The sequence below is a fragment of the Coenobita brevimanus genome, chromosome 13, assembly GCF_032717465.1.
Source record: "Coenobita brevimanus isolate Jiangsu-jjx chromosome 13, ASM3271746v2, whole genome shotgun sequence".
NCBI classification, from domain to species: domain Eukaryota; kingdom Metazoa; phylum Arthropoda; class Malacostraca; order Decapoda; family Coenobitidae; genus Coenobita; species Coenobita brevimanus.
The window spans coordinates 55,730,630-55,743,129 of record NC_136966.1 but is presented as its reverse complement, the minus strand read 5'-3'; the positions used below and the strand labels follow the sequence as shown (position 1 = coordinate 55,743,129).

Here is a 12,500-nt window from a genome sequence, read left to right as displayed (position 1 = left end):
GAGAGAGAGAGAGAGAGAGAGAGAGAGAGAGAGAGAGAAATCAACAGGTGGATGAGATATGGAAGAAAAACTGGGGTAGTATGTGTGTGTGTGTGTGTGTGTGTGTGTGTGTGTGTGTGTGAGAGAGAGAGAGAGAGAGAGAGAGAGAGAGAGAGAGAGAGAGAGAGAGAGAGAGAGAGAGAGAGAGAACATGGAAACCGGGGAGATCTCAAAGAACAATTAAAATACGAATGAAGGAAGAAAGTAGGGAAAACAGAAAGAAGTAAGAAAAAAGAGAGAAGGAAGGAGGAGAAGGGGAGAAAGAGAAGGAAGAGAAAAGGAGAAAAAGAAGGGATAAATAGGAGAGAAAGAAGGAAGGAAAGAGTAGAGGAGGAAGTGGAGAAAAACAAACACATAATAAGTAGGAAGGAAGGAAAGGAGGTAAAAGGAAGGAGGAAGGAGGAAAGAAATAAGGAAGGACAGGAGATAAGAGGAAGTAGGAAGGAAGGAAGTAAGGAGCGAAGAGGAAGAAGGAAGTGTAGAGAAAACAGAGACAAACAGACAGACACCTTCACCTCATTACTCTTGCCTCGCCTGTGTTTGTACCTCAGTTCCTCCCTGTCTCTTTTTTTCTTTCTTTCCTCCCTCCTTCTCCTTCTCTCTCCTTCTTCCTCCATCTGTCTCCTTCCTCTTTCTCTCAGTCTCTCCTTATCTTCTCTTCGGCCTTCTTCCCTAATTTTTTGTCCTCCTCTGCCTCCCTACTTGTGCGTGTCTTTCCTCACTTCTACCATCCCTCTCTTTTCATCCTTTCCCTCTCCTTCCCTCCCTCCCTTCCTCTCCTTCCCTTCCTCCTTGTTTTTCCTCCCTCGTCTCTCTCATTTTTCTTCTCTTATCTTTCTGTCCACTTCCTTGTACTCCTCCCCTCCCTCTTGCGTCTTTCATCCCTCCATCCTTCTCCCTCCCTCCCTCCCACATTCCTCCACCTCACCTATTGTATCTCCATTTTCTCTTCCACATTCCTCCACTTCACCTCGTCTCCACCGCCCCCCCCCCCTCCAGCACTTTTCCCCTCCTATCCATCTTTCCTCGTGTTTATTTTCCTGTATTTCTTCATTTCTCTTTCCTTCCTACATTTGCCTCTGTTATTCTTTCACTCACTTCTTTCTTCCTTCCATCTCCTCCCTTCTGTCTGTTTGTCAGTATGTCAAAATCTATCTATCTACCTTTCCCTCTATCTCTCTGTTTGTCTATCAGTCTATATCTTTTATCAATCTCGCTTTCATCCTGTCTCTCTTTTCTCAGTATACTCCCTCTTCCTCTGCCGACTCAGCCTCCCTGTTTGTTGACATGTGACGTCACGCGATCAGCTGTTCTCGGGCGGGCCACGTGATCAAAACAAACCCACGTGCTCATTAGCTTGTCATCCCCTGTCATGAATACCGTGCTTGTGTTGATAGGCCTGTGTGTGTGTGTGTGTGTGTGTGTGTGTGTGTGTGTGTGTGTGTGTATGTGTGTGTGTGTATGTGAAGGTTGGAGAATTCTAGTGATTGTTTATCTGTATGTATGTGTTTGTGTTTGTGTGTGTGTGTGTGTGTGTGTGTGTGTGTGTGTGATGAGGTTGGAGAGGGCAGTGATTGTGTGTGTATGTGTGTGCGTGGGTGTTTGTGTGTGTGTGTGTGTTTATACTGTATGTGTGTGTGTGTTTATACTGTATGTGTGTGTGTGTGTTAAAGATTCTGACAAGCAGGAAAATGACATATCCAGCTAATGTATGCAAATTTTTCTGAGCGTGAAGGTTTTTATGGCATAAGCTGATAGTCTCGCTTTTGTTGTTGTTGTTGTTTACTGAGAATGATAAGCAGAAATGCGATGCTGAAGTTTGTGTTTGTGATACTGTTTTTTGTTTATTTACCCAGAATGATAAACAAAGGTGCAGTGTGCAAGTTGATGTCATTGCTGTTTTTTGTTTTTTACTCAAAATGCACTGTTATGGTATTTTCACCTTAACTTGGCCCAGATTTTCGTCCTTTTGCAGCTTATTTCACGTAGCTCAGTGGCAGAGAAAGACAGTGCTACGCCTCTACATCCTTTCCACAGCACTTCTTCATGACTAGCATAAAATTCTAGTGTTCATCTCATGTTACAACTTAGCATTGAAGATGTAGGGATGGCAAATTTAGGCCAAGTTAGAGTAAAAAGAGTATAGTAATTTCGTTTGACTTTGTGCCTAGATTAAAGGTGTGTGATGAAAGGGATGTTGTTTGTAGTTTGTTCTGCTTGTTTTTTTTTCCAGGATAAACAGCGATATGTTATTCTAAATACTTGTTCTTCATTCTGTACTTCCTTTTTTTGCCCAGGACAGACAAAACCCTAAAGCTGCAGTGTAGATTGTTTACCTATGTCAGTGTAAAAGCTTGTCTGCCTAATTGTTTTGATGTTTACTGTAGGTAGATAGATAGATAGATGGATAGACAGATGGATAGATAATACTGTGTGATGGAAGAGTCTTGTTTATGTGTTTGTTTATGTATTTACGTGTGTCAAACTACCGTGTCGTGCAAAAGTTTTATCTGTTTACCTGCGTGATTGTAAAGTCGTGTTTGTTTACATGTGTGTGTGTGTGTGTGTGTGTGTGTGTGTGTGTGTGTGTGTGTGTGTGTAATAAACAATGCTAAAGCCATGTTTGTTTTTGTGTTTGTTTCAGGAAGTGACAGGAAGCAGCCAAAGGCCTTCACCTGGTTCTCTCTCTTGAAGGTAAGGTGTTTTTTCTTTGTTTTTGTTTTTTTCTCGTGTTTTTCTGTTGTTTGGGAACTCGTATATATCATGTTTGGTATTGGCGGAGGGAGAGGGAAGTGTGAGGGGATAGGAAGGGGAAGGACAGATAGATAAATAGATAGATATAGATGGGTGGACGGGCGGATGAATGGATAGGTAGATATGTGGATGGATGGATGGATGGATGCATAGATAGATAGATTGATAGGTATGTGGATGGATGGATGGATAGATAGGTAGACAGATAGACAGAGATATGGGTGGATGGTTTGATAAATAGGTATATAGACGAACAGAAAGATACTACATAGATGGATGGCTAGGTAGATATTTGGATGGATGGATAGATAGATAGATAGATGGACAGAGAGATGCAGTACATAGATGGATAGATAAACACATAGAGAGGGGGTAGATAGATTTAAAGAGGAAGGACAGTAAAAAAGATATAAAGATTTTGGTATGATGGAAAAAATAAATAACAAACATGCATACCGTAGAGAGAGAGAGAGAGAGAGAGAGAGAGAGAGAGAGAGAGAGAGAGAGAGAGAGAGAGTGAACCAATGAATACAAGACGAGGGCAAAACGAAAGACCAGAAGATTATACGCCACGTGTTAGAATTAAGGATACATATAGCACATCTTCTCCTTCCTCTCCTCCTCCTCCTCCTCCTCTTCCTCTTCTTCCTTCCTCTCCTCTTCCTTCTTCATCCATCTTCTTTGTATTCGTCTCCTCCTCCCCCTCTTCCCCTTCCTTCTCCACCTCTTCTTCCTTCTTCATCCATCTTCTTTTTCTTCCTCTCCTCCTCCCCCTCTTCCTCTTCCTTCTCCCCCTCCTCTTCCTTCTTCATCCATCTTCTTTTTCTTCCTCTCCTCCTCCTCCTATTCCATCTTCATTTTCTTCCTCTTCATCACCTCCTCCTCCATCATCTTCTTCGTCTCCTTCTCCTGTATCATTATCTTCTCCAATCTTCTTTTTCTTCGTCTTCGTCCTCTCCTCCCCCTTTTCATCATCATCATCATCATTCTCATTCTCCTCCTCCTCCTCATCATCATCATCATTCTCCTTCTTCTGCACATCATCATCGTCATCATTCTCCTCTTCCTTTTTATCATCATCACTCATTCTTTATCTCCTCCTCCTCCTCATCATCATCATTCACCTCCTACTTCTCCTCCTCATCATCCTTCTCCTCTTCCTCGTCATCATTCTCCTTCTCTTCCTCCTCATCATCAGGCGAGCAATATCCGTAACTTAACATCGTCATAACTTTTGCGGAATTCAAGTAAAACACACTAACACTTCATGAACCATTTATTCAGACAACACAACCGATAAATTAACACGATACACCAACACATCCAAAAAATTAATACAAGGCACACCCTGGATACACAGACAAACTTATCGATACACATCATAGCGTAACTTGTGCTTTTCTTTCTACAGGGGAGACTAAAAAAAATAAAATAAAATAATACTCCTTTGTTGAAGCTTCTTGCCTTGCTGGTGAGGGACTTCTTCAGGTGGTGGCATTGGTGTAAAATTAAAGTTGGGTAAAGTTAGAGTAAAAAGAACTTAATGGCTTTACCTTAGCGATGTGTAGATGTGGTGGTTGTCCTTTCAATACTGCAAGGTAAAGATAATAAACTTCCTGGGAAACGAAATACTAGCTTTACTTTGGAAATACTAGCTTTACTTTAGCGTTGTGTAGCTGTGGTGGTCGGCCTTTCAATATTGCAAACACTGTGCATGCATTAAAGCAGACGCAGCTCTTTCGCGGAGCACCATACCGCCAAAATACACCTCACGCCAAATTCCCTTCACCTTTTCATTGCCTCAGGTGCGTACTCTCGTCCCTTAAGGTTCCCTAGCACTTCTTCCTTAGCGATTTATTTTTTTTGGATACGGGTGGTGGTTAAAAATTCGTATGTATTTTTTTGTGGTAGTATCAGAATACTTTAAGTGACAGAAGATAACAAGGTGTAATAGGCAAAATAAAGCCCTAAGGGAGAGGTGTTAGGGAGCTTTCTTTGACCGACGAGCATAAAACTTTGCATAGGAATCCAGGATAAGTCGGAGCTTTGACCGCGTTTGGGATGAAGTACTGGGGGAACTTCGTGAAGGTTGTGAAAGATTTAGGGAGCTTTGGATGAGGCTTCCCTCCCTTAACACCCAACACCATGCGCCTTGTTTTTCAATGGGGTCCTTGGTCTGAGCTGGCTAAGATTAAATTGAAATGTGTTTGAGCTCACATTCTGTTTATAATGTTTGATGGGATTTTTTTCTGCCATTTTTTTGTCGTGTTTTTCTGTTTTTTCATCTGCTTATTTATTTATGTATTTATTATTATTATTATTATTATTATTATTATCATCATCATCATCACTGCTACTGCTGCTATTATTATCATTATTATTATTATTATTATTAGTTCTGTGGCTGGATAATTAACAGTAGCTTCTGTTGTTCCTTTGGAGTCTGTTTCTTAATTGGTGACAGTCTCGTTTTATTTATGTTTGGATTATAATGATAATTTTTTTTTTATTTATTTTTTCTTCATGAATATTAATTTTGAGTGTGGGACTGATGTGGTTATTCATTTAAAATTTATCTATCTGTTCTTTCTCTTGCTCCTTAATTAGATAGATATTTTTTGTCGATCTCAATACTTTATTTATTTTTTAAGTCTTATATTTCATTATTTTGTTTGGTTTGTCTTTATTTTTGTCTATTATTGTATCGTTAACTTTCACTGCTTTATGATTTCTGGCTACACTCGCCTCATTACTGTTACTTTTACTTAATTGTTACTCTTACTTTATTTATTAACTTTATTTGTTACTCTTACCTTATTTATTACACTTACCTTATTGACTATTGCTTATTTGTTACGCTTTCTTTATTACCCATATTTTATTGATTATTATTTTGTTACTCATACTTTATTTGTTACTCTTTATTACGTTATTTATTTATTTATTTATTTGTTACTCTTTATTATTTTATTTGTTACTCTCATTTTATTTATTTATGTGTTGCGGTTTTAATTTCACACCAATATTTTTCTTCATTATCTTTATTTTCTTCGATTTTCTTTATTTGTCATTAGCCTCAGTTATTTTCCTTTATCTTAATGGCATCGTCTTTAATTTTCTTTCATATCTGAGGGGCCCCTGGTTGCTTTCTTTATTGTTTTTGTTTTATTTGGCTTTATTATTGTCTTCATTTTCTCTTCCCTTTCTGTCAGTTTTTGCTTTACTTGTTTACTGTATTTCCACATTATTTCTTACTTCCTTTATTTATGTTTTAGTTATTGTTTTTATTGTTTGCTGTCTCGCTGCTTCCATTTACAGTTATTTCTTTATTTACTTGTTTACTCAGTTATTCTTTATTTCTTTGTTTTTCTTTGTTACCTTCTCATTTTCTTGTTTGTTTTTCCTTATTTACTTGTCTGTTTTCCTTGTTATTTCCTTATTGTTTATTTTTCCATGTTATTTCCTTATGTTTGTTTTTCCTTGTTTATTTCTCATCTACCTGTCCATTTTTCCTTGTTTATTTCTCATCTACCTGTCCATTTTTCCTTGTTTATTTCTCATCTACCTGTCCATTTTTCCTTGTTTATTCCTCATCTACCTGTCCATTTTTCCTTGTTTATTTCTCATCTACTGTACCTGTCCATTTTTCCTTGTTTATTTCTCATCTACCTGTCCATTTTTCCTTGTTTATTTCTCATCTACCTGTCCATTTTTCCTTGTTTATTTCTTATCTACCTGTCCATTTTTCCTTGTTTATTTCTTATCTACCTGTCCATTTTTCCTTGTTTATTTCTCATCTACCTGTCCATTTTTCCTTGTTTATTTCTCATCTACCTGTCCATTTTTCCTTGTTTATTTCTTATCTACCTGTCCATTTTTCCTTGTTTATTTCTCATCTACCTGTCCATTTTTCCTTTCTTATTTCTCATTTACCTATTAATTTCTACTCCTTTTTTTACTCACTTATTTCTGCTTCGTTATTTTTGTTCATCTACTTGTTTACACTTTCACCCCGTCGTCACTGCCTTCCCAATTTTGTTTACTTTCACTGGGTCGTTTATCTCATGGCCTCAGGACTGTTATCAGCACCACATTCTCTCCACGCACAAACAGCTGGTTAACGTGACGACGCCTGATCTCTCTCGTCTTCTTCCCCCTCTTCCTCTTCCTTATCTCGCCTTCCTCCAGCTCCTCTTCCTCCTCCGGGGCTTCTTTGGTTTTGTCCTCTCCCTTCGTCCTCTTGGTTAGTCCTCCTTCTTCCTCAGTCTCGCCTGTTTCCATGCGCTCCGTTTTCTTTCCCTCCTTTCTGGTCGTCTCTTCGTCCTTCCTCTTTTCCTCTTTCGTCGTGGTTCCCGTTGTACTCCTCCTTCCTCTTCCTTTCCCCTTCGTCCTTCCTTCGTCCTCTACTTCAGTCTCCTTCACCTTACTTCTTACGCCCAGCAGAAGCCTCCTACCGTCCCTGGCCTCGCTCGTTCCAGGGTGGTCAAAAATAACAGGGTAGGAGATTTCGGGCTGGTCTCCACTCTTCCAGGTTCCACGTCCTCTTCCAGTGCCTCCCCCTTTCCCAGTCTGGCTCTTTTTACCCCACAGGTCCTTTCCAGTCCACTCCGACTCCGTTCCAGACCCCTTGCCCTTCTTTCCAGGCCTTTTTCCTTCCCTTCCAGCACTTCCTAGGTCTTTTCCAGATCGCCCTTCCTTCTTTCCAGTACTCCCTGGGTCTTTTCCAGAGCGCCCTTCCTTCCGTCTAGCATGCCATACACTTATTCCAGCACCCCTTTCTTCCTTTCCTGGACCTTTCACTCCTCTCCCATCACCATCATCATCATCATCATCATCATCGTCGGTGCTACAGGAGTCGGTAGGGATGTCACGAATGCTTAGGTCAGCCACGCTTACGTAGTTGCTCACGTCACCTGTAGAGGGGGAGAAAGAGCCAGGTGATTAACGGTGAAGGTTAGTGTGTGTGTGTGTGTGTGTGTGTGTGTGTGTGTGTGTGTGTGTGTGTGTGTGTGTGTGTGTTTCTCCAGCTCGAGGTGGACTGGAAGGACGTAAACCCATCATCCCGTTTATACATTTCCTTCATCTTAACCTCAGACGATTCTCAACCCCTTTCCTACAACCGCCCCTTCCGTACCACTTCTTCGTGACTAGCAAGATATTCTACTGTTAATCCCTAGTTCCAGCTCACTGCCAGAATAGGACAATACTCTGGCTCTTCTTCCATAGCACTTCTTCGTGACTAGCAGTATATTCCAGTGTTAAATCTCTTGTTAAAAATTCAGGGATGAGAGAGTGAATTTAGGCCAAGTTAAAATGAACAGGGAATAGGTTAGGGAAGGTGGGTTTGTGAAGGTCAGGTGAGGATGGGTGTGATAGGTCAGTGGAGAAACAGATTGGGTGAGAGAGAGAGAGAGAGAGAGAGAGAGAGAGAGAGAGAGAGAGAGAGAGAGAGAGAATGTCACACAAAACATACATGTAACAAGGTAAAAATGGCAGAGAGAGAGAGAGAGAGAGAGAGAGGGAGGGAGGGAGGGAGGGGGGGATGACACAAAACCTAGACGTTAGGTTAAAAAAATGGCAATAACACAAGAAAAATAACACAAGTGTAAAAATCACCAAATTAAAGAGCAAATTGAAGGGTAAAGAAAGAGAGAAAGTAAGCAAATAGAGAAAATGAAAGTCTAAGAAACAAAAGGTCAATAAAAAGACAGGGTAATAATAATAATAATAATAATAATAATAATAATAATAATACAGGAAAAATGACAGAAGTAAGAAAATGAGGAGAGACATGCATGAAAATTAAATTGAAAGATTAGGAGTTGGAAATTAAAGGGGAAAAAAAAGAGTGAAGAGGGTCGAGAGAGTTAACCTTGCTCTCTCTCTCTCTCTCTCTCTCTCTCAACACACAAGGTTAACACTTAGAGGTGGATCATCCTTGTTTTGTTTTATTTAGCTCATCACTACTAATTTGAGAGAGAGAGAGAGAGAGAGAGAGAGAGAGAGAGAGAGAGAGACGTAATTCACGGGTGCTGAAGCCAAATCAAACTTTGCGGACATTTAAACCAGCAGACATTTAAACCCCATGGACATTTAAACTCTGGACATTTAAACCCAGCAGACATTTAAACCCTGAAGACATTTAAACCCAGCAGACATTTAAACCCTGAAGACATTTAACCCAGTGGACATTTAAACCCCAGCGGACATTAAATCCCCTTGGACATTTAAACCCCCCACCTGAGCCCCAATAACATTTAAACCCACCGTGGACCAATTACGCCTAAAACATTGACTAAAACTACGTCGAAACTTTCTGGCAATTGAAGCGAACAGCCATAGAAGTTTGTGTTCGATGTGTGTGTGTGTGTGTGTGTGTGTGTGTGTGTGTGTGTGTGTGTGTGTGTGTGTGTGTGTGTTCCTCATTTGAGTGGATATTATTTCTGGCTTTATCTGTTTTCCTGTCGTTTTCCTTTTCCTTTTGTTTTCATTCTGTAGCCTTACTTTAATAGGTGGGAGCGTTCACCATCCATTCACTCGATTTAGTGCAACCTTCAGGTGAGTACACTGAGCGACAGGCCAAACGGTTTCGTGTATGCCAGAAAAAAACATTACTTTGGGTGGTAAACACATAACCAAAAGGCAGCCTGGTGTTTTAGTGGATTAAGACTCTCCAGCTTGATTTCTGGACTAGCTAGCCTGGCTCCGGGTTCCTACGCTCCTTGTGGGGGGAATAAAAGAGTGGGTGATTGATAAGTAGATAGACAGATAGTTAGGGAGAAAGACAAACTGATAGATTTTTAGACAGGTAAGTGGATGGACTGACAGATGCTAGTTGTGACTTGTTGAGAGAGAGAGAGAGAGAGAGAGAGAGAGAGAGAGAGAGAGAGAGAGAGAGAGAGAGAGAGAGAGAGAGAGAGAGAGATTAAAGGAGAAGGAGGGGAGGTGGGAGGAAGGGAAATTTAGAGAGAGGGAAAGAATAGCGAAGTTAAAGGAGAGAGCAGGAGGGATGGGAGAGAGCAGAGGGAGAGATAATAGAGAGATGGGGGAGAGAAAATAGAGAGGAGGGAGAGAAATTAAAGAGGGAATAAGGGAGGGGAGAAAACAGGAGAGCGAAGGAGGGGGAGAGATGTGGAGAGAAGTTGATAAGTGGAAGGAGGAAGGGGGAATGACGAGAGGGAAAGAGAAAAGAGAGGGAGAAGCAGGAGGTGAAAAAGGAAGGAGGGAAGGAGGAAGAGGGACAAGAAGGGGAAGATCGAAGGAAGGGAAGGAGACAAGAAAGGAAGGACGGGAAGGAAATATAGCACAAAGGGAAGGAGGGAGGAAGGAAAGCAGAGCACATAAGGAGAGAGAGAGAGAGAGAGAGAGAGAGAGAAGGGAAAGAAGAGACAGTAAGGAAGGGAGGGAGTCAACGGGAGTGACCGAGGGAGTGAAAGTAGTAATCCAGAGAAGGGAAAGTGTAAGATGACTGAGCAGGAACACACACACACACACACACACACACAGTAAGGGGGAAGGAGAGAGGGAGGGGGTTAAATGGACCAGGGGAAGGTGGGTAAGTGGTGGTGATGGATGGGGGGAGGGTTGAGGGAAGTGTAGCAGTGGGAGGTGGGTTTGTGTGTGGGTGGGTGGGTTGGGGTGGGAGGTGGGATAGGTTAGATGGGTGGTTTGAGGTGGGTGAGGGGTGGGTTAGTGATGAGTTAGGTGGGTGAATGGAAAAGTCAGAGGTGAGTTAGTGGTGGGTCTATGTGTGTGTGGGGTGGGTTAGATGGGTGTATGTTTAGGTTGAAAGGATTAACAAGGTGAGTAAATGATGATGAGAAAAGGGTAACTATGAGTCAGGTGATTTATGAGTCAAAATGAGGTGGTTGCTTGGTGATTGGTGAGTGAGGTTAGGTTTGAGATGGAGGTGATGAGTTCCAAAGGTTAGGTGGGTTGGGAGAGCTAGGTGGGTGAGTCAGGTAGGTGGATCAGATAAGCCTGTCAGTGGCTAGTAGGTGGGTGGTGGGTAGGTGGATGAGTCAAGGTTAGGGGAAGTGTGTTAAGGAGAAGGGCGATGTTAGGTGGGTCAGTGGGTATGTGGCTGTGTTAAGTGGGTGAGATAAATGGGTAAGATAGGTAGGCGAGACAGGTAGGTTTGTGAAATAGATGGGTAGGTTGTAGGTGGGTAAGTTGGAAGGGTAAGGCAGGCAGAAGTTAGGTAGGTCAGAAAGGTGGAGTAAGTCAGGCAGGAAGTTAGGTGAGTTAGGGGGGGCAAATTAGGGGAGAGTGTGGTATGTGGGTAAGTTTGTTAGGTAGGACAGTGGTAGATTGGTAGGTTAGGTATATGTGATAGGCAGGTGAATATATCAGGTGAGTGAATGAGTTACGTGGGTGAAACAGGTGAGTGGATGGGTTAGGTAGGTGGATGAATGTGTTAGGAGGGTGAATGTGTATGTTAGTTAGGTGGGTGAATGAGTTAGGTGGGTGAGACAGGTGAGTGAATGAGTTGGGTGGGTAAATGAATGTGTTAGAAGGGTGAATAAGTATATTAGTTAGGTGGGTGAGACAGGTGAGTGAATGAGTTAGGTGGGTTGATGAATGTGTTAGGAGGGTGAATATGTATGTTAGGTGGGTGAATGACTTAGGTGGGTGGATGAATAGTTAGGAGGGTGAATATGTATGTTAGTTAGGTGGGTGGGTGGGTGGGTGTAGGTTGGGTCAGGGTGGCATCCCTTGACCTACTGGCAGTGAACTTGACCCACATCTACCCCACCTAGACTCTAACTCTCTCTCTCTCTCTCTCTCTCTCTCTCACCCATCACACTTCCCACCCTTATTTCTGTCCTATCCATTCCTTCATCCTTAATCGTTATCCAGCCTTTATTCATCCATCCATCCCTAATCTTATTCATCATTCACGCCTTTTAACCTACCCCATTCATTATTCAGCCTTTCTGCCCTTTCTCTCTGCCCTTTTTTAGGCGTCCAAGGCTCTTCTTTATCTTCGTCATTGTCGTAAGTCTTGTGTGTGTGTCAACCCTTGCCCCCCCTACCTACCTGCCCCTGTCATAGCCCCTCCCTCCCTGTCATAGCCCCCCCTCCCCTCCCTTTTCTGTCGTAGCCCTCCTCCCCCATCCTCCCTTGTCACCCCTCCCCTCCCTGTCCTCCATCGCGTCCCCCTTCCCCTCCCCCTCCCAAATCCATCCCTCTTATCATACTGTACAGTAGTTCATATTCCCTTCCCTGCCATAGTCCCCTCCCCCTATAGAGCTCCCCTCCTTCCCTCCCTGTCTTACCTCTCTCTATCCTTCCCCTGTCACAGCCCCCCTACCTTTACCCCCTCCCTTCCTCCCTCCCTCCCTCCCTCCCTGTGACCCACCTTGCCCTAAGCTGTCCCTGAAGGCCTGATATCCATCGAGGGAGGGAAGGGGAAGACAGGAGGGGAACGGGAGGGAGGGGGAGGGGAGGGCAGGAGGGGATGAAAATAGGGGAACGGAGAGAAGAATAGAACAGAGGGGAGAAGGAGGGGAAGAACGGAGAAGAGAGGAGGGAGAGAAAGGAGGAAGAGAAAGAAAGAGAAAGGAGGGAGAGGGAAGAAGGAAGGAAGAGATGGAAGAACAAAAACAGGAGGGATGAGAAAGAACAGATAAAATGGGGTAGGGAAGGAAAGGGGGAAGGGGAGAAGGAGGGGAGGAAATGAGAAGGAAGGGAAGGAGAATCGAGGA

At 42.6% G+C, this 12,500-nt stretch overlaps 2 protein-coding genes across 3 annotated transcripts in view; one reads left to right on the top strand and one right to left on the bottom strand.

Moving 5' to 3' along the window:
* The first annotated feature begins 2,683 nt into the window (after nt 1-2,683).
* Eip74EF (Ecdysone-induced protein E74) overlaps nt 2,684-12,500 on the top strand; it is a 307,900-nt gene continuing 298,083 nt past the window's right edge. For both annotated transcript variants that reach the window (XM_080283871.1, XM_080283862.1), the window contains exon 1: nt 2,684-2,733. The gene's annotated coding sequence lies outside the window, so the exon portion shown is untranslated. The remainder of the gene's footprint in view (nt 2,734-12,500) is intronic.
* The window catches only part of Lsm11 (U6 snRNA-associated Sm-like protein LSm11), a 43,573-nt gene continuing 37,922 nt past the window's right edge, over nt 6,850-12,500 (bottom strand). The window contains exons 5-6 of the mRNA XM_080285029.1: nt 7,624-7,706; nt 6,850-7,092 (exon numbers count right to left, since the gene is read on the bottom strand). Of these exons, the coding sequence (XP_080141155.1) occupies nt 6,856-7,092; nt 7,624-7,706 (320 nt within the window). The 3' untranslated portion in view covers nt 6,850-6,855. The remainder of the gene's footprint in view (nt 7,093-7,623; nt 7,707-12,500) is intronic.